We start from the raw sequence: 21,235 nt of genomic DNA, 5'->3' as shown, positions 1-21,235 counted from the left end.
AAGATATCTAATAAGTTGCGCTGTCGTAAAATGATACTCGACAACATGATCTTTCGTATGTAAAATACAACTTCTAATGCTAATTGTCATTTGTTTTCCACAGCTCAAGTACAAGGAAGATTACAATAAAAATGTGAAGGGTCAATGGTGCGAGACACCATACTTTGACGTGGCCACTGCCAGGGTGGCGATGGAAAACCTCAGCAACGTAAGAGCTTACTACTACTTAAGGAGAATTTTTTCAATGGTATGTCTCATTTTTCAGTTTATAACTGTTCTTCGTTTCTCTTTTCAGAGAAGATACACGCAAGATTTTGAAGACATCAAAGACCAAATTTATTTCATGCAAACGGACACGCCCGTTTATGACACGAACAAGAAAGCTCGTATTGCTGCCAGTGAGGTAAGTCCACACACCACACAAAAGTATGAGAGTATTTTTATCGGTCCTACCTCATGTGGAAGACATGACAGAGAGTTGACCTGTGTCTCAGAGCAGAGTGTGAGTCAACACACTGAGTCCACTCTGACACAGGGATCACAATGTTTTGTGCCCACACATCCACTGCATGACTGAGAGATCTACTTTTGGTTCAATCCACTGCACAAACTGAGTGTGTTTTTTCATGATCCCCTAGTAAAAATATAGACTATATGAAGAGGCTTCTCAGTTACTGCATACCTCATAACCACCTACGCATTCACACACATGCAAACGTGTCATTTTAACAATAAAAACACTATTTTTTTCCCACCATGACTGACTGTAACAATGTTATGTTACATGTGTCAACCATGTGAATAAACGTTCACTAACATACTGTTTTCTTCTTACTCAAACTACTTTATGTTTATTTCAGGTCCAATACAAGAAGGAATACGAGAAGAATAAAGCGCAGTCTGACTACAACACGCTCCCCGCCACAGAGAATCCTCTCCTCAGACAGCTCAGATATGCTGGCACCATCCTGAGTGATGTAGGTGTAGAAAATAATTTCTAATCAATGAAAAATGATGGATGTACTCCAACAATCAAGCATTACGATTCTTCATGACTGTTTCTTCTGTAGATAGAAACATTGCTTGCATGAATTTGACTCTTGTTAGATAGCTAACTTAGAAATGAGTTGACTGATAAATGATTGAGGTGGTTGTGGGTGTTATTCAGACCGTCTGACATAAAGCTCCTCCAAGTGGATTGTCATATTAGTGGCGCTACATAAAAAACATCTGAGGTCACTTTCAGTGCCCTCTTGTGTACAGTAAGTTGGTTGATGTCCAAAATGATTTAATTGAATGGAGTTCTTTGCAGTTAGCCAGTGAGTTTGACATCCACTTTGATTTGCTTATTGGAATTGTAAAGTTTGACAAAACAGGAGTTTAAGGCAAAAACACCAAGCTCATAGAGAAACAAAGGTGGGCTTTAATGGAGTCAGCTGTATTACAAAGAACAACACTGGCAAACAGAAATTACTGCTTAGAAGTAAATAAAAAAAAAATACAAAAACTAAAAAAGTACAAACCATTGAAGTGCTGGGAACACTGGCAGGGACAGATGGAGCAAACATAACCAGAGAACAGTGAACAGAGGAGATGCAGGACTGATGTGGGCAAACAGACACAGATAGGAAGTGGATAGTAAAACCCACAAAATAAAACAGGAAATAAATGAACCTAAAAGCCAAACAATGACAAGACTTACTGTATTGATCATAATGTGTTTTTTTTCTGTTCATCATTTGTTTTGTTTCTTCTTTGCAGAAAGTGTATAAGGCCAACTATGAGAAATCCAAAGGTTTCAGCATCAACTATTGTGACACGCCCAAGTTTCAGATGGACTCCGTACTTAAACAGTTCAATGATGTAAGAATAATCTATGAGTTAAAATATTTCGTTTATTGTTAACTAATGACATTATTGTTTGATTTCTGTGTAAACACATGCATTTCATTCTTTTTTTAGGCACATTACAAAGATAAGTATGAAAACGAAGTGAAGGGCCATTACATTGGCAGCTATGAAGATCTCTATATGCTTCACTGCCAGAAAGTTGAGGAAATGAAGAATGAGGTAAACAGCTGAGCATTTTCCTTCCAATTTCTCTAAACCAAATCAGTATTGTAAGAATTTATGATATGCTTCATTACATCTTTCTCCATATTGCATATTTTATCGTGTAGCAATTGTACAAAGCTGAATATGAAGACATAAAGACAAGATGCTTCTACCCTCAAACACTGACGCCTGAATATGAGGCTACTAAGAAGCTTCAGCAGTGTAATGATGTGAGTAGAACTGGCTCATAAAATACTTCTTCGCAGTACATAAGATTTCTCTTGTTTTGGTATACTTGTGTACTGTATATCACAAAACGTCTTTGTCTCATGGTTTGCAGAAAGTTTACCGGCAACATCCAGACAAAGTGAAATTTACACAAGTGGAGGATTCACCAGTTATGGTTCAAGCCGCCATCAACGCCAAACAGCTAAGTGATGTATGTATGACTCCTCTTTGTACTCACACAAAATACATTAGAATTTCATAAACTCCTGTTGGATCAGCATCATTCAAATTCCCTCTTACTGTATGGTTGTTCTCATATATCAAATATGTTTTTTGTTAACACATTTTTTTATATCGTCCATTTATTGACTGAAATTTCTACAATTACCAGCTCACGCTTGAGCTCAAATTCTCCTAGATCTGCAGATCACCTTAAAATGTGCCCTATCATCCACATAGCCCAGCTGTCTTTCTGTGGGCACCATGGAAACTGGAGAGCCATCTCTCTGAAGTATAAATAGCAACAAGCATTCAGTTGGCCCAGAATAAACCCTGTGATGTGGAGGGGCTGGGGAGGCAGGGAAAGGGACAGTCACTGGGTCTCCAAGAGATTCCAGCTAATACACTGCTGCCCTCCAGTGACAGAAACTGATGAATAGATAAATAGATACCTAGATTTCTGTCTCATCTTAATATTACACTATGTGTGCAATGAGTTGTGCCCTGTGAGCAGAAATTCAGAGATTCATTTAAAAAAATATTAAATCATCATTTTATATTTTGTTCTTATGGCAGCTGAACTACAAGGCAAAGTATGAGCAAACGAAGACCGAGTCTCACCTGCCCCCAGACTATCCCTTCTTCATCCAGTCCAGAGTAAATGCTTTTAACCTCAGTGATGTAAGTACCTGTTTTTTTTTTGTTTAAACACTGTACACTTGATTTAGAGCAATCATTAAATTTTAATTTCTTCCAGCTTCCTGAACAGCATTATTCTCTCTTTGCAGAACTGTTATAAGTATGACTGGGAGAAAGCTAAGGCAAAAAAGTTTGAGATCAAGGGTGATGCAATTTCGATCCTCGCTGCCCGTGCTCACACAAACATTGCCAGTGATGTAAGTATGCTACAATATCAGTCTATTCTATTTCAGTGCTTTTCACTTGATTTTTATTAATTTGGTGATTGATCACATTTTGCCCTTCTTTGCAGGTTAAATACAAGAAGGAGTATGAGAAGAACAAAGGACACATGGTTGGAGCCCTCAGCATCAATGACGATCCCAAGATCTTACACTCTGTTCATGTGGCCAAAATCCAGAGTGATGTAAGTCATCAGTTTCCCAAAAGCCTAAGTTACTTACAACCCGGAATATTAATTTATTAGAGCTGAGATAAAAGAGCACTTTTGAAGAATCTTTTACTGATATCTCTACAGCGTGAATATAAAAAGGACTATGAAAAGATTAAGACCAAGTACCACACACCACTGGATATGATGTCAGTCACCCTGGCCAAGAAATCCCAGGCAATTAGCAGCATGGCAGGGTACAGGAGCATCAGCACCAACTTCTTCCTTCCCCCTGATGCCGTGCTTTTGGATTTGGCCAAGAAAGCCAACATCATCCAGAGTGACGTAAGTATAGACAGACTTTACAGCATGTTATAGTGAAAAATTTGGTTGAAATCATACAATAAAACTTTACTTGAATGATTATTATCAGATGATTATATGTTCATGACACCGTTTGAATTTGTTTTGTTTTTCTACATCACAGAATGAATACAAGGCTGACTACAACAACTTCACCAAAGGTACCCCGTGGATCCCCTTTGGCTCCATGGATGTGGAAAAGAATAAGAAAGCTGCAGAGATCCTTAGTGAGGTATGTGTGCTCCAGCACTGAATGACTTCCCCCTCTGTAGAAGCAAACAGTGTTTTATAGTTAGTGGCTTATGTAAAATATGTGAATTTACTTGTTTCCTGCAGAAAAAATACAGACAGCACCCAGACACCATCCCCTTCACATCCATTGACGACCACCCCATCATGATGCAGGCCAAGGTCAACCAGCTCCAGAGGAGTGATGTGAGTCTGTCCCTTTCACATTTAATTCTGCAGAAAGAAGTTTTCACTTTTGAGAAGATTGTATTTATCTTTGATATAAGCACTACACATGTGACTTCTGTTGTAATTGCTCTCTTGCCTTACAGCTGTTCTACAAGAGAGGTCTGGAGGAGGTTCATCAGAAGTACTCTCTGCCTCCTGATGTCCCTGAGTTCCTCCAGGCCAAGTGCAATGCCTACAACATCAGCAACGTAAGCCAAAACATGTTTTTTGTGATGTATAAATCAAACATTTTCTAGTGACACAATTTTTAAACGGTGGGTGCAAAAGTGTGTATGAGTATACTTAAATATGTATTTCATGCCAAACTTATGAGTGTTCCTATTGTTTTTAGTTGCTTACATCTGTATTCTGTCATTCTAGAAATACTACAAACTTGCCTGGCAGGAGAGGATTGCTAAAGGTTATGACATGAAGCCTGATGCCATCTCTGTTATCGCTGCCAAAGCTGCCAGACATGCTGTCAGTGATGTAAGTTACCTGAAAGACTGAGCCAGCTTCTCAGAGTTATGCTCATGCCCTGCACCAAACACTGCATATAGTCATAACAATTATTTAAATTCTAAATTATTATAGCTGAGTTATGCCCTCTAACCTCTAGGTCCAGTATAAGAAGGCTTATGAGAAGGCAAAGGGCCACCATGTTGGCTTCCGCAGCCTCCAGGACGATCCCCTGCTGGTTCACTACATGGAGGTGGCTAAGATGCAGAGTGACAAGAACTACAAGAAGGACTACCACAAGGCAAAGCTGAAGTATCACACACCAGTTGACATGATGAGTCTTGCTCACGCTAAACATGCCTCTACAGTGCAGACGTTCGCGGGCTACAAGCAGCACCATCACAATTACAGTCTTCTGCCTGACTCCATGAGCCTGGGCCTTGCTCGCACCATGAACCAAAATGCCAGTGATGTAAGTTTAATTTTCCTTTCACTGTCTTTTGTGTCACAATGTAGTTGTGTTGTTTCTATATGGCTGACACATTAGTTAATCACTTGCCTCTTTTAACTTTCAGTTTAACTATAAACTGGATTATGAGAACTCAGTCAAGGGAACTGGTTGGGTTCCCATTGGCTCTCTGGAGGTGGAAAAAGCCAAGGCAGCAGCAAAGGCTTTGGATGAGAAGAAATACCGTCAGCACCCTGACACCCTCAAATTCACCAGTACTATTGACTCCATGAGCATGGAACTGGCCAAAGCCAATGCCAAGATCATGAATGTGGTGAGAGGGAGTAAACTGAATGATTGCCTGATTTGCTCTCATGATTTTAGTCCTCAGTTTCTTTTTTCCTTCTTTTTTTGTCCTAACTAAGTCTCTTCCTTGTAATTATGCAGAAAGAGTATAAGGCCAGTGGAGAGAAGTTCATGCACACTTACCATCTCCCTGCTGATGCTCCTGAACTGATGCAAGCCAGATATAATGCTGTAAACATCAGCCAGGTTAGTTGTGAATTATTGTCTGGTATTTTCCTATCTTTGTGCAAATATAAACTGTATAGAGAAATTGTTATTGTATTTGTAACATAACACTGATGATTATTTTATTCAGAATTACTACACCTACGATCATCGTCAAGATCTGCTCAAAGGACATCATGTGAAGGAAGATGCTATTCCCATTGTTGCAGCAAAGTCCTCCAGAGACATTGCCAGTAATGTAAGTTATAAATATTTTCATAATAACTCCACCAAAATGTTACCCAGTTCAATAATTCAACTCATCACTAATGTTTTTCTTTTAAACAGTACAAGTACAAGCTGGCTTACGAGAAGGCAAAGGGCCACCACGTTGGCTTCCGCAGCCTCCAGGACGATCCCCTGCTGGTTCACTACATGGAGGTGGCTAAGCTGCAGAGTGACAAGAACTACAAGAAGGACTACCACAAGGCCAAGCTGAAGTATCACACACCAGTTGACATGATGAGCATGGCCCATGCTAAGCAAGCATCTGCTGTTCAGACGTATGCTGGTTACAGAAAGATCCCTCACAACTACTTCCTACTGCCTGACAACCTGCACCTACAGCTCTGTCGCAACATGATGGAAATTCAGAGTGATGTATGCTTTGACTTTTCAAATTTATGTTAGAACAGTGCAATGCCAGTATTACTGATGCATGTATAAGTAAGTATGATACGATTTGAGATAAGAACGTGCTTTACTCTGTCTTCCTACAGAACGTCTACAAGTCAGAATACAACAACTGCTCTAAAGGCTTAGGGTGGGTTCCTATTGGTTCTCTGGATGTTGAGAAGGCCAAAGCTGCTAAAAATGCACTGGATGAGAGAGGCTACCGCCAGCATCCCAGTTCTTTGAAATTCACAAGCAAGACCGATGCGATGAACATGGTTCTGGCTATGGGCAACACCAAGACTATGGACAATGTAAGAATGTCTTCTCTTTATAGAAGATGCAATGCACTTAAGAGATGTTCAAATATTTATACAAAATCCTTCTAAGAATTCACAGGTTTTACTGTTCTTCTTCCTTCTCTCTAGGCTGCATACAGAGCTTCTGGGGAGAAGTTCATGCATACCTATAATCTGCCAGCTGACAGCCCTGAGTTCCTTCAGGCTAAATTCAACGCCCAGACTGTTAGCGAGGTAAGAGAACGATATATTAACTGAAAATCAGTTAGAAGCTGTCTTATCAGCGAAATATTCAAGTGAAAGGCATATGACCTGCCTGCATCGACTGTGCACAAAATATTGTCCTAACATGTTGCCTCCTATCCACAGAGTCACTACAAGCAAAAGTGGCTGGAAGATATCGCCAAGGGATACGACATGAGGCCTGATGCTATTCCTATCCTGCATGCCAAGCAAGGCAGACATATTGCCAGCAATGTATGTAAATCTTAAATTTACCTAACAAACTGAGTTTGTTAATATTACTGAGCATATTCAGCATTTTTTTCTTTGCAACTGAAAGAGTCTCCATCAGGTGCCTAACTTTCCTTTTTCTTTCAGGTCCAATACAAAAAAGACTATGAGAAGGCAAAGGGCCACCACGTTGGTTTCCGCAGCCTCCAGGATGATCCCCTGCTGGTTCACTACATGGAGGTAGCCAGATTGCAGAGTGACAAGAACTACAAGAAGGACTACCACAAGGCAAAGCTGAAGTATCACACACCAGTGGACATGATGAGCATGGCCCATGCTAAGCAGGCCTCTGCTGTTCAGACATATGCTGGTTACAGAAAGATCCCTCACAACTACTTCCTTCTGCCTGACAACCTGCACCTACAGCGCTGTCGCACCATGAATACTCAGTCAAGTGATGTGAGTGGCAGTGTCAGTTCTATCAGTGAATTGTGCCTTTAGTAGCAAAACCATTTTTTAAATGCCACATTAAAAAAAAGCACAAATGTAATCAACATTATGAACTTTATTTGCATGTATACAAGAAGTTTCTGGAATAAATGTCATTGATCTTGACATCAGAAATAGTATGTATCATAACTGTCCACTTTTTTCAGTGTGACTACAAATCTGAATGGAACAACTGTATCAGAGGTATGGGATGGGTACCTATTGGCTCTCTTGCCGTTGAGACTGCTAAAGTTGGCAATGATATTCAGAGTGAGAAGAAGTATCGCACTCATCCATCCAACTTCAAGTTCAGCAAACTGATGGACTCCATGGATGTAGCTCTGGCTACTGCCAACAACAAGATCATGGACAAGGTGCAGCATGTTCAAGTATATAGTGCAGTGCCATAAAATATAAATAATGATGTTATTCATCAAATGAATATATTTTTCTGGTGCCTTTTATTTACAGCAAGCATACACTGCAGCTTGGGAGAAGGACAAACTGACAGTCCACATCATGCCAGATGCCCCTGAGATTGTCCTAGCCAAGGCTAACGCTCTCAACATGAGCAATGTAAGGCAATGGGTTACATTATGATTTAAAAAAAATCTTTTTTACCAATTTTGTTTATTTCATTTCATTTTACTCATATGAATGTACGTCTTTTACAGAAACTTTACAAAGCTGGTCTTGTGGAGATGGCCAATAAGGGCCACAACCTCAAAGCAGATGCCATCCCAATTCTGGCTGCCAAGTCTGGTACCACCATTGCTAGTAATGTAAGTTAGAAATAAAATCCTTTACCAAATCAAGATATTTATCCACTATAACCCACCATCTTTGGAAAACAAGTATTTATTTACTGTTACGGTACAAGTACATGTTGGCCAATGAGAAGGGCGGAGGCCAGCATATTGGCCACTATGTAATCCTGTAATGGTCAAGTCTTTGAATGATATTTGAATATGCTATACACCCTTTAACCTCTAGGTCCAGTATAAGAAGGCTTATGAGAAGGCAAAGGGCCACCACGTTGGCTTCCGCAGCCTCCAGGACGATCCCCTGCTGGTTCACTACATGGAGGTGGCTAAGATGCAGAGTGACAAGAACTACAAGAAGGACTACCACAAGGCAAAGCTGAAGTATCACACACCAGTTGACATGATGAGTGTGGTCCATGCAAAGCAGGCCTCTTCTGTTCAGACAATGGCTGGATATAGACAGATCCAGCACAGTAATGCCCTCCTCCCTGATGCCATGAACTTCGTGCTGGCTCGCACAATGAATATCCAGTCTAGTGATGTAAGTTGTAAATGTTAAAATACATGCTGTGATTTGTTATTATCCCTTTACAAAGGCCGACACAATAATTGTAGTACAATCCCTTGATTCATGAGGCCTTACATTTCTTTTCAGTGTGACTACAAATCTGAGTGGAACAACTGTATCAGAGGTATTGGATGGGTACCTATTGGCTCTCTTGCAGTTGAGACTGCTAAAGTTGGCAATGATATTCAGAGTGAGAAGAAGTATCGCACTCATCCATCCAACTTCAAATTCAGCAAACTGATGGACTCCATGGATGTAGCTCTGGCTACTGCCAACAACAAGATCATGAACAAGGTGCAGCATGTTTAACTGTTCCCTAAAGTGCAAGGCCACAAAAAAGTTGTTAATAAACCTAGTCTTGACCTTCAAAATGCATTTGTTTTTCCTGCTGTCTTTATTTACAGCAAGCATACACTGCAGCTTGGGAAAAGGACAAACTGACAGTCCACATCATGCCAGATGCTCCTGAGATTGTTCTGGCCAAGGCGAATGCTATCAACATGAGCAATGTAAGGGGAATCCATAAAACTATAATAGTTAATACTGTCTATGGTTGATGGTGATCAGTTTGAGAATGCCAACACTGTTATTACACTGTTATCTTACTTTTATGTCTTTTAAAGAAACTTTACAAAGCCGGTCTTGTGGAGATGGCCAAGAAGGGCCACAACCTAAAAGCAGATGCCATCCCAATTCTGGCTGCCAAGTCTGGTACCACCATTGCCAGTGATGTAAGTTGTTGCAAACAGAATTAAATCTGCCAGAAATTCATAATATAAAAAAGGACAGTGTCTGTTTATGACAAAGAATGTGTTTGTTGATGCAGTATAAGTACAAGCTGGCGTACGAGAAGGCCAAAGGACACCATGTCGGCTTCCGCAGCATCAAGGATGATCCTCTGCTGGTTCACTATATGGAGTTGGCCAGATTGCAGAGTGACAAGAATTACAAGAAGGATTACCACAAGTCCAAGCTGAAGTATCACTCCCCAGTTGACATGATAAGTGTGGTCCATGCCAAGCAGGCCTCTGCTGTTCAGACTATGGCTGGATACAAGCAGAGAATCTCCCACTACACTGTCCTGCCTGATGCCATGAACCTGCAACTAGCTCGGAACATGCAGATCATTGCCAGTGACGTATGTAGAAAGTTTGACTTAATCTCCTTGAGATCGATATTATAAAAAAAAATTAAATAATGTCACCAATAGCTGGGCTGTATTGTGACGGAATGCCATTTCTGTTGATATTCTTCCTCAGAACCAGTACAAGAGTGAATATGAAAGCTTTATCAAAGGAATAGGATGGGTTCCTATTGGATCGCTGGATGTTGAGAAAGCCAAAACAGCTGGCCAGATTCTCAGTGAGTCCCGTTACCGTCAGCATCCTAGCAACTTCACATTCACCAAGGACATGCACTCCATGGATCTGGCACTGGCCACTGCCAACAATCAGATTATGGATAAGGTACTGGATAGGATATCCTGTAAACACAAATATCTCTTCTCTAAAGCTATGAATGTCTAGATATCGATCCAACACCTACATTTTGATTTTTCAGCAATCCTACAACAAAGCCTGGGAAACAGACAAGACTACGATCCACATCATGCCTGATGCAATGGACATTGTCCTTGCCAGAGGAAACAAGAAGAACGTCAGTGAGGTACAGTCTGATACAATGGGATATTTCTACACAGGTCTGTCCAGATTTGTAATAAAAATAAAATTGACCATGATACAGAAATGTGTTGCTGCCATACCAGAATAATTAAAAAATTAATTGCTGTGGTTTGGTTGTTGTTTAGTATTGTTATTAGTTGTGTTATAAGACAACAATATTATTGTTAAAAAAAAGATACTTTATGTTGTAACTAGATGTATTCATGTTATATTATCAAGTTATAGATTAAATGTTGCATCTTTTAATAATAAGCTATTATATTATAACAAGATACGTTTGTATGTTTTAAAGTTATAGCATGATACTGATCCATTTTTATTTTTCTGGCCTGGCAGCAATAGGCTGTTGTACCACAGTAACTACAACACAGATATGATGCTTTTTGACAGACAGGAAAATGAAACATTACATTACTACAGGTTTGTAGCATATTAATATGAAGGTAGACATGCTTTCTTCTATAAAAATGTATATTCTCTCTCTCTTCAGAAACTGTACAAACTGGACAATGAGCTATCCAAGAAGAAGGGTCACAATCTTCGTGGTGACGCCATTTCTGTCCAGGCTGCCAAAGCCTCCACTGCTATTGCTAGTGATGTAAGTATCTGTGTAGTTATAGCAATAATGTGCTATCTATTGTAAATATATTATTTCATATTTTCCCCAACCAGAGTTTGGTCACTAAAACTCTCACTTTTGCTTTGTCAGTACAAGTATAAAACAGGATACCGTAAGCAGGTCGGCCACCACATCGGTGCTCGCTGCCTCCAGGACGACCCTCTGCTCATGCTGGCTCTGAACTCAGCCAAGATTGCCAGTGATGCCCTGTACAAGAAGGACTTTATGAAGTCCAAGACTAAGTTCAACCTTCCAGTGGACATGCTTTCCTTTGAACTGGCCAAGAAGAACCAGATTCAGGTCAACCACGCCAACTACATCACCCGCCTCCACAACTGGACCTGCCTGCCAGACTCCAATGATGTCCGTCAGGCCAGACATGCATATGACCTCCAGAGTGATGTGAGTATGAATCCTTGAATTTATACTATTGAAAGTTATAATGTTTATGAATGTATAGTTTTAAAGTTTTGGAACATTTGTCACCATAACAAACTCTTTTTCTGTCCAGGCTGTGTACAAGGAGGACTTAAAGATGCTGCAGGGAATTGGATGGGTGCCTATAGGTTCACTGGATGTTGAGAGGTCAAAGACAGCTGGTGAGATTCTGAGTGATCATAAGTATCGTCAGCACCCAAGCAACTTCAAATTTAAAATGACCACAGAAGACATGCCCATTGCTTTGGCCAAGGAAAACGCTCGGGTTATGAACAAGGTAATTCTTTTGCAGTTACTACCCAAACATTATATTGTGTTTTTACTAGGACAAATAACACATAACAAAACCAGCTTTGTGTTGTCTCTTGCACTTAAAGTGAAAGGTTCAGTGAATGTACACAGCAACAGTGGTAAGGACAACCTGGTTTTGGGCGTAAAGAAATGTAACCTGAAGATGACACTCCCATGATACCCTCAGGGCTTTATGATACATTTTATTTATCCATCCACTATAATTTGGACCCATATTGAATGTGTACTGAACTCTGAATAATTTAAAGCCTACTCTGGCAAAAATCTTCTTTGCTTGACCAGGTTCAGCATAATCCGTCGCAATCAGGACTGTCAGCATTGATTTAATTATGAATGCATGCCCATAAAATCTTTTTATTAATGTTGTTTGCATGAAAACTAAACTAAACAAACTGTCTTTGCAGAAAGCTTACACTGAAGCCTGGGATAAAGACAAGACTAGCATTCACGTCATGCCTGATGCCATGGATATTCTACTGGCCAAAGCAAACAAAGTCAACTACAGTGTGGTGAGTACTTCTCAAACATTCTCAATAAAGTTAAGTTGTCATAGCTTTTGAAAAAACATTTTTCATAATAAACAACCATTTCTCAGAAGATGCTTGAAGGTTTTTTGGTTTGTTTTTTCTTTTACACAGAAAACGTACAAGCAGGCTAATGAAGATGCCAAGAAGAAGGGATACGACCTTCGTAATGATGCCATTTCCATTATTGCAGCCAGGGCTTCCAGAGATATTGCCAGCGATGTAAGATGATTTAATATTTACTATTCAAAATAAACGATCATTATATTCAGTCAGCACATTTTAAAAGCATGTCATGAAGCCTTGATATCATTGTATTATTATTTCAGCAGTGTATCTTAGTCAAATTATAGTCTAATAGGTTTTTTTATTTTCAACACTTTATTTATAAGGGTTTACATAAGGTGACATGACACCGACAGGAACATGAAGGAGTCTTTAGAATGTTTATTACCCTTGTCATTAAGTGGCATTGGGCCTTGTCTGTAACTTTTGCTGCAAAATTGACAGTTTTAGATGTCTTTTTTACAGTATGAAAACTTGACATCAACCTAGATTACATACAATAGCATGTCATAAACACATAGCAGGCCTGATAATCAAACTTAAATCTAACCATCTGCTTTATGTTTTATGTAAGTATCTTGTTTAAAACATTCGAAAATTAAATTATCAATGAAATTTGAAGAAACAGCAGTGTTGACTTTATGCCAAATATATCTATGTACTGTGGTGCATCGTTATCTATTGAAATTAGCATACTAACCGGCCAGTCCTTTGCAATTTTGTACCTCAAGAAGTGATTGTAAGAGAATTAGTAAACCCAATAGTCCTCCCAAGGTCTGAGCTCCCAGCCCAAGTAACTAGAATGACTGCAAGCTGCACAGTTTACTACGCTTAATAGCTGATGACAAGCTAGCGGTGTGTTAGCCACCGTTAGCAGCAGTTTGGAGTTTTTTAGAGTATGAATTTGACAGATGGTCAGTTCTTACATATCACACCTTTACATCATCATTATATGTGACAAGACCAGTTTGAAAATAGGAACAACATACCAAGGTGATTTAGGGGGTCATAATTGTTTCTAAAGTAAGCTAACTGCTGCTAACTGTAGCTATGTGATGTTAGCTAGCTAGCTTAGTTAGCTGTGGAGCTAGCACTGCCATTAGCTGATTCAGCCCAGGATGCCAGAAGCCTAAAATGGCAAGAAAACGACCTTCATACTGTTAATCCCTGTCATCAGGCATGTTCAGTGTGCTTACTAGACGGGACACTGGGACCAAACACAGCGTCTGGCGCTGTCCTGTTCATGACACTGTCATTAAAGCATCTGACAGTGTAATAAGACTCATTGACATTTTAATGACAAATCCAAACTGAGAACATTAACATATTATTTCTTGACACAATTATAATGTATAATGTAATGGCATCACATAAATCTAGATATTGTTTTAAGTTTGTTGTTTTTTCATTGTAGTATACTGTTTCATTCTGACATTTCACATTCATTCAACAAAGTTAAAAAACAGTTTTGTTACTGATATTGTTGCTTTTCAATATTCATGATGTTATGATCATTTGTTTGGTTTCTCGTTTGCAGTACAAGTATAAAACAGGATACCGTAAGCAGGTCGGCCACCACATCGGTGCTCGCTGCATCCAGGACGACCCTCTGCTCATGCTGGCTCTGAACTCAGCCAAGATTGCCAGTGATGCCCTGTACAAGAAAGACTTCATGAAGTCCAAGACTAAGTTCAACCTTCCAGTGGACATGATTTCCTTTGAACTGGCCAAGAAGAACCAGATTCAGGTCAACCACGCCAACTACATCACCCGCCTCCACAACTGGACCTGTCTGCCAGACTCCAGTGACGTCCGTCAGGCCAGACATGCATATGACCTCCAGAGTGATGTGAGTATGAATCCTTGAATTTATACAATTGAAAGCTATAATGTTTACGTATGTATAGATTTAAAGTTTTGGAACATTTGTCACCATGACAAACTCTTTTTCTGTCCAGGCTGTATACAAGGAGGACTTAAAGATGCTGCAGGGAATTGGATGGGTGCCTATAGGTTCACTGGATGTTGAGAGGTCAAAGACAGCTGGTGAGATTCTGAGTGATCATAAGTATCGTCAGCACCCAAGCAACTTCAAATTTAAAATGACCACAGAAGACATGCCCATTGCTTTGGCCAAGGAAAACGCTCGGGTTATGAACAAGGTATGAAATCATCACTCCTCAAAGTGCAGTTATGTATAAAGAACTCAACATTAAGCAGTTGAACTACTTACATTGATAGAATCAAGAAATTCTTTTTTGAAACAAATGCATACTTGCAGAGTTTGTGATATGATGTGCTCTCATACTGTTTTTTATAACTGCAGAGTGCCTACATTGAGGCCTGGGAGAAAGAGAAGACGAAGATCCACATCATGCCTGATGCTATGGATGTTCTTCTAGCCAAAGCAAACAATGTCAACTACAGCTTGGTAAGTGATAAATTAAACATATTAGGTTAAAGCAAATCTCACATATTGACTACTTTAAATGAAGGCAAAAAGATTTGGTACATTAATTAAGATCTGTTTCTGTTATCAGTACATTTATATCTCTAATTACTCAATCACACAAATAATTAAAAATATATAGACTTATGTCTGTGCGATGCTTGTGTTTGTTTACAGAAAAAGTACACACAGGCACATGAAGATGCCAAGAAGAAGGGTTACGATATGCGCAATGATGCCATTTCCATCATTGCAGCCAGGGCTTCCAGGGACATTGCCAGTGACGTAAGCTGTTGGATTTTAACAATGATAAACAAATACTACACATGTCTCACAGTTCATGTGACCATGAAACTTTGTTTGTCATTTTCTTTGTCAGTACAAGTATAAAACAGGATACCGTAAGCAGGTCGGCCACCACATCGGTGCTCGCTGCATCCAGGACGACCCTCTGCTCATGCTGGCTCTGAACTCAGCCAAGATTGCCAGTGATGCCCTGTACAAGAAGGACTTCATGAAGTCCAAGACCAAGTTCAACCTTCCAGTGGACATGCTTTCCTTTGAACTGGCCAAGAAGAACCAGATTCAGGTCAACCACGCCAACTACATCACCCGCCTCCACAACTGGACCTGTCTGCCAGACTCCAGTGACGTCCGTCAGGCCAGACATGCATATGACCTCCAGAGTGATGTGAGTATGAATCCTTGAATTTATACAATTGAAAGCCATAATGTTTACGTATGTATAGATTTAAAGTTTTGGAATATTTGTCACCATAACGAACTCTTTTTCTGTCCAGGCTGTGTACAAGGAGGACTTAAAGATGCTGCAGGGAATTGGATGGGTGCCTATAGGTTCACTGGATGTTGAGAGGTCAAAGACAGCTGGTGAGATTCTGAGTGAAAGAAAGTATCGTCAGCACCCAAGCAACTTCAAATTTAAAATGACCACAGAAGACATGCCCATTGCTTTGGCCAAGGAAAACGCTCGGGTTATGAACAAGGTATGAAATCAACAACTACATATGGATATGATGATGAACTTATTTCATCATGGAAATGTTAACTTGAAGACCTCTTAATGTATGTAAATTGTCATGTTGTTGTTGTTTGTGACTATAGAGTGCTTACATTGAGGCCTGGGAGAAAGAGAAGACGAAGATCCATATCATGCCTGATTCTATGGATGTTCTTCTTGCCAAAGCAAACAATGTCAACTACAGCTTGGTAAGTGGAAAAATAAATACTTTTGGTGGTGCAGCATTTTAACTGGAAAAGTTATATACTTAACATCTCTGGGATGATCTTGTTTGTTTACAGAAAATGTACAAGCAGGCAAATGAAGATGCCAAGAAGAAGGGTTACGACCTTCGTAATGATGCCATTTCCATCATCGCAGCCAGGGCTTCCAGGGACATTGCCAGTGATGTAAGTGTTTTACTTTAGTAATTAGATTTAAAAGTAAAGTTGTCATCATTATTTTAAATGCAAAATTAATTTTACAGTAGGCAACTATTTATAACATAGAAGCTTACAATAATATGCATATTCATGATAGTTGTAATGTCAGTCTTCTGTGCATTCTTCAAATAAGTGTTACTGGTTTTAAGTTGTGATAGAGTATATTGTTTCACTCTGATGTTTGACATTTTTCAGTTCAAACAACAACAATATTGTTATTAATATTGTTGCTTTTCACTATGTAAGATGTTATGATCATTTGTTTGGTTTCTCATTTGCAGTACAAGTATCATACAGGATACCGTAAGCAGGTCGGCCACCACATCGGTGCTCGCTGCGTCCAGGACGACCCTCTGCTCATGCTGGCTCTGAACTCAGCCAAGATTGCCAGTGATGCCCTGTACAAGAAGGACTTCAACAAGTCCAAGACCAAGTTCCACCTGCCAGTGGACATGCTTTCCTTTGAACTGGCCAAGAAGAACCAGATTCAGGTCAACCACGCCAACTACATCACCCGCCTCCACAACTGGACCTGCCTGCCAGACTCCAATGACGTCCGTCAGGCCAGACAGGCATACGACCTCCAGAGTGATGTGAGTTTCATCTCCCTAACAATTTGTGTTCATGTTCATGCTACCAAATATGTCAGAAATTGAATTTTGCATTACTATGCTTCACAGGCTGTCTACAAAGCTGACCTGAAGTGGCTCCAGGGTTTGGGCTGGGTTCCCATTGGCTCACTTGACGTGGAGAAGGCCAAGAAGGCTGGAGAAATTTTGACTGATAGAAAGTACCGCCAGCACCCCAGCACTGTTCCCTTCACCAGTACCACAGATGCCATGAACATTGTACTGGCAAAGAATAACGCTTTGACTATGAACAAGGTAGAATTCAGAATTATTTTTGGTATAATGCAGATTTGTTTTTGTGTGAAAGGGCTCTTAGAACATTATAGTGATGCAGTTATGAAATAGGTTAAAACCCGGAACTGTGGACTCAGTTATTTTATTTACACTGTGCAGCCAAGTATGAGGGTAAAACACTGCAGAGTAGGCCTACCCATAAGGCTAGTATTTTGTAATAGTTCACAGTTAAGATGTGAAGAAATTGTTGTTTATGTTCCGGAGAGAGAGTGAAAGAAACACATCACTAGTGCGTAATGATTGCTTTAATATGCAATGGAAAGTCTTAATGCCATCAATTTACACTGGATTATTTTGTGCTTTCTCTCAGCGTCTCTACACAGAGGCATGGGAGAAGGATAAGACCAGCCTGCACATCAAACCTGACACTCCTGAGATAATCCTCTCTCAGCAGAATGCTATCAACATGAGCAGGGTGAGTACAATCAAACCTACTATTATTATCTGAATTGAATTAGAAACCGGATGAGATTCTTGAAGTGGATTCTGATTAAAATCCACATGCTCCTGAAACTTTCCAAAATCAAGTGCCACAGTTAGACCTTAGTTGTCAAAACAGTTAACAGAAATATTCATATATATTTTGCTTCACAGAAACTTTACAGACAAGGCTTTGAGGAAACCATCAAGAAAGGCTATTTCCTCCCTCCTGATTCAATCTCTGTCAAGGCTGCCAAGGGTTCCAGGGAAATCATCAGTGATGTAAGTCACTCATAATGCATCTCATATCAGTTAATATAATTGGTGCACTGGTTTTAAACATAATTAGAGAGATTTTCTAGTCGTAAAACAAAATGTTTTTTTGCTGCTTATATCACCAGTACAAGTACAAGACAGGATACCGTAAGCAGGTCGGCCACCACATCGGTGCTCGCTGCGTCCAGGACGACCCTCTGATCATGCTGGCTCTGAACTCAGCCAAGATTGCCAGTGATGCCCTGTACAAGAAGGACTTCAACAAGTCCAAGACCAAGTTCAACCTGCCAGTGGACATGCTGAATCTTGAGCTCGCTAAGAAATGTCAGATTCAAGTCAACCACGCCAACTACATCACCCGCCTGCACCAGTGGACCTGCCTGCCAGATTCTAATGATGTGGTCCAGGCAAGGAAAGCCTATGATCTGCAGAGTGATGTAAGCCCTTCTGTGACATTCACTGCATACCTCAATATATTATACCATGTTGACTGTGCATATGTGTTTTAATGTTAACCTAAACGCTATTCCAACAGGCTGTATACAAAGCTGACATGGATGAGGTTATAGGTGTAGGATGGGTCCCCATTGGTTCACTTGATGTGATGAAGGCCAAGAACGCTTCAAAAATTCTCAGCGACCGTCTGTACAGGCAGCCACAAGACAAACTGAAATATACAACAGACATGACCTCTATGTCCATGGTCTTAGCCAAATCAAATGCTGACATAATCAACAAGGTAAAGACTATCCTGTTCCTCTCTTAAGATTTTTGCATACCTGTTCTATCTTACCCTTCAGATTACAATGGTGTGTTTTTTCTGTTTCTCATTACAGAAGAACTACATTGCTGCTTGGGAGGCTGACAAGATAAAGAATCACGTGTCCGCTGACCTACCAGAGCTTTTGCTTTCTAAAGCCAATGCTTACAACATCAGCAGGGTATGGATTGGTTTGCTTTAACTTATGCTAGAATTAAATATCACTGCTAGGTGGCATCGTAAAAACTATTTTCATCTCTCTTTCAGAAAATGTACAGGGAAGGTGTTGAGGAGATCTTCAAGAAGGGCTATGATATGAAGCCTGATGCTATATCTGTTGTTGCTGCCAAACGTGGAAGAGAGATCATCAGTGATGTACGTAACATGTTTATGAGAGTTTTTCTCTCTGACAGTGACATGTGCTTATTTGTGCAGCATTCTGTTTCTCATGACTTCACGCTTTCTCTCTATGCAGTACAAGTACAAGACAGGATACCGTAAGCAGGTCGGCCACCACATCGGAGCCCTCAGCTGCCAGGACGACCCTCTGATCGTGCTGGCTCTGAACTCAGCCAAGATTGCCAGTGATTTCCTGTACAAGAAGGACTTCAACAAGTCCAAGACCAAGTTCCACCTGCCAGTGGACATGCTGAATCTTGAGCTTGCTAAGAAATGCCAGATTCAGGTCAATGACTTCAACTATAGAACTCATCTGCACAACTGGACCTGCCTGCCTGACTCCAACGACGTGGTCCAGGCAAGAAAGGCCTATGACCTGCAGAGCGATGTGAGTAATAAGAAAGTGTCATAATGTGTTTCCTTTACATTGCAAGAATGTTACTCCCTGTGACTCCCCTTTTTCCCCTACCTGTGACTTGTAGGCTGTGTACAAGGCAGACATGGAATGGATCAAGGGAACAGGTTGGGTGCCAATTGGTTCAGTTGATGTGGAGAAAGTCAAGAAAGCAGGAGAGATCCTAAGTGACATTAAGTACCGTCAGCATCCAAGCAACTTCAAATTCACTGCCAAAACAAGCGACATGCCATATGCCCTTGCTCAGGCCAATGCTCAGATCATGGACAAGGTAGAGATAAAACACCTTATTGAATGTTATTTCACTATAAATTATTGGTTTTTTTTTTCATTTTCTTTGGGGGGTATGTTGTTGGTCTTTGTACTACTATGACTCAGATAAAAAATATCTCACTAAACCATGTCAATTTGCTGTTTACAGAAAGCGTATGTTTCTGCCTGGGAGAATGATAAGATCAACCTTCACGTCATGCCTGACACCCCAGAGATCGTACTGGCTAAGCAGAATAAACTCAACACCAGTCTGGTAATGCAGTGTTTCTGCATGTGATTGTATGATCAATTCCAACATTGCAGATTGTTATCATACCAGTAATTGTTAACTTGTTTACTTTTTCAATCAGTTAAATGTGCTTAAGTTTAATGTCCCATACTATAGAAAGTGTTCATGTCTTTTTTTTTTATCATAAAGCAGGTTTAGGTGCTGTATGAATACTTTGAAAGTTAAAAATGTCCATGAAAAAATGCACACAGTCTGTATTCATTAACTGTGCCTATAAATGTGGTCCTGTAATGTTGTGATGTCACAACTATACAGTTACCGCTCTCAGCCATGAGCCTAGCACAGCAATGGTTATAAATAAGCTTAGGCGGAAACAGATAGAGCGGTGCCTATTTATGTCTGTGTGAGCTGACTAATCAGAGCAGACTGGCCGTTCAGACAGACAGTGTATAGAGGTGCTGCAGCAATGGACAGTATGAGAAAAAATAATTGCCATTAAACATAAACATTGTCTAGAAGACTCCCAAAATAAAAGTATGAACCTGAAACTAGGCATTATATGGGACTTTTAAAGAACGAAGGACATTGTCATTTAGGTGTTCAATAAAAATCATATCCAGCGTCAAAGAAATTGTCCAAAGGTTCTGTATATTTTATTATAGTCCAGAGTACACTGTGTCAGAGACCCTAACAGCATAATTGTTGTTTCCCCAGAAATATTACCGTGAAGGCTATATGGACACCATTAACAAAGGCTACTTCCTTCCCAAAGATGCAATTTCTGTTTTGGCAGCCAAGACCTCCCGAGACATCATCAGTGATGTAAGTCTGCACCACTCATCTCTATACATTTTTCTATTAGCTTCACTTCATATTTTTTTGCAGCATTTTTTAATCTCACTGCAGTCTGTATTGTGGACCTGATCAAAATATTTTC

The 21,235-nt window shown here is 40.1% G+C and overlaps 1 protein-coding gene across 1 annotated transcript in view; it reads left to right on the top strand.

The window, feature by feature from the left end:
- Positions 1–21,235, top strand: part of neb (nebulin) — a 68,455-nt gene that overhangs the window by 12,819 nt on the left and 34,401 nt on the right. The window contains exons 14-72 of the mRNA XM_037110541.1: positions 104–208; positions 296–403; positions 861–977; positions 1,762–1,863; positions 1,963–2,070; positions 2,181–2,285; positions 2,396–2,494; positions 3,079–3,183; positions 3,291–3,398; positions 3,494–3,607; positions 3,719–3,916; positions 4,059–4,166; positions 4,271–4,369; positions 4,495–4,599; positions 4,772–4,879; positions 5,010–5,321; positions 5,425–5,631; positions 5,745–5,849; positions 5,959–6,066; positions 6,156–6,467; positions 6,587–6,793; positions 6,908–7,012; positions 7,148–7,255; positions 7,379–7,690; positions 7,888–8,094; positions 8,192–8,296; positions 8,395–8,502; positions 8,714–9,025; positions 9,140–9,346; positions 9,457–9,561; positions 9,676–9,783; positions 9,879–10,190; positions 10,312–10,518; positions 10,613–10,717; positions 11,225–11,332; positions 11,444–11,755; positions 11,865–12,068; positions 12,508–12,612; positions 12,742–12,849; positions 14,231–14,542; positions 14,652–14,855; positions 15,020–15,124; positions 15,320–15,427; positions 15,522–15,833; positions 15,943–16,146; positions 16,265–16,369; positions 16,463–16,570; positions 16,885–17,196; positions 17,284–17,487; positions 17,837–17,941; positions 18,121–18,228; positions 18,348–18,659; positions 18,758–18,961; positions 19,059–19,163; positions 19,250–19,357; positions 19,458–19,769; positions 19,864–20,067; positions 20,218–20,322; positions 21,013–21,120. Coding sequence (XP_036966436.1) covers positions 104–208; positions 296–403; positions 861–977; positions 1,762–1,863; positions 1,963–2,070; positions 2,181–2,285; positions 2,396–2,494; positions 3,079–3,183; positions 3,291–3,398; positions 3,494–3,607; positions 3,719–3,916; positions 4,059–4,166; positions 4,271–4,369; positions 4,495–4,599; positions 4,772–4,879; positions 5,010–5,321; positions 5,425–5,631; positions 5,745–5,849; positions 5,959–6,066; positions 6,156–6,467; positions 6,587–6,793; positions 6,908–7,012; positions 7,148–7,255; positions 7,379–7,690; positions 7,888–8,094; positions 8,192–8,296; positions 8,395–8,502; positions 8,714–9,025; positions 9,140–9,346; positions 9,457–9,561; positions 9,676–9,783; positions 9,879–10,190; positions 10,312–10,518; positions 10,613–10,717; positions 11,225–11,332; positions 11,444–11,755; positions 11,865–12,068; positions 12,508–12,612; positions 12,742–12,849; positions 14,231–14,542; positions 14,652–14,855; positions 15,020–15,124; positions 15,320–15,427; positions 15,522–15,833; positions 15,943–16,146; positions 16,265–16,369; positions 16,463–16,570; positions 16,885–17,196; positions 17,284–17,487; positions 17,837–17,941; positions 18,121–18,228; positions 18,348–18,659; positions 18,758–18,961; positions 19,059–19,163; positions 19,250–19,357; positions 19,458–19,769; positions 19,864–20,067; positions 20,218–20,322; positions 21,013–21,120 — 9,723 coding nt within the window. The remainder of the gene's footprint in view (positions 1–103; positions 209–295; positions 404–860; positions 978–1,761; positions 1,864–1,962; positions 2,071–2,180; positions 2,286–2,395; positions 2,495–3,078; positions 3,184–3,290; positions 3,399–3,493; positions 3,608–3,718; positions 3,917–4,058; positions 4,167–4,270; positions 4,370–4,494; positions 4,600–4,771; positions 4,880–5,009; positions 5,322–5,424; positions 5,632–5,744; positions 5,850–5,958; positions 6,067–6,155; positions 6,468–6,586; positions 6,794–6,907; positions 7,013–7,147; positions 7,256–7,378; positions 7,691–7,887; positions 8,095–8,191; positions 8,297–8,394; positions 8,503–8,713; positions 9,026–9,139; positions 9,347–9,456; positions 9,562–9,675; positions 9,784–9,878; positions 10,191–10,311; positions 10,519–10,612; positions 10,718–11,224; positions 11,333–11,443; positions 11,756–11,864; positions 12,069–12,507; positions 12,613–12,741; positions 12,850–14,230; positions 14,543–14,651; positions 14,856–15,019; positions 15,125–15,319; positions 15,428–15,521; positions 15,834–15,942; positions 16,147–16,264; positions 16,370–16,462; positions 16,571–16,884; positions 17,197–17,283; positions 17,488–17,836; positions 17,942–18,120; positions 18,229–18,347; positions 18,660–18,757; positions 18,962–19,058; positions 19,164–19,249; positions 19,358–19,457; positions 19,770–19,863; positions 20,068–20,217; positions 20,323–21,012; positions 21,121–21,235) is intronic.

Source organism: Acanthopagrus latus, chromosome 9 (assembly GCF_904848185.1).
Source record: "Acanthopagrus latus isolate v.2019 chromosome 9, fAcaLat1.1, whole genome shotgun sequence".
Taxonomy (NCBI): Eukaryota; Metazoa; Chordata; class Actinopteri; order Spariformes; family Sparidae; genus Acanthopagrus; species Acanthopagrus latus.
Note: the sequence above shows the minus strand (reverse complement) of the source record. Positions and strands in the feature narration are given on the sequence as shown.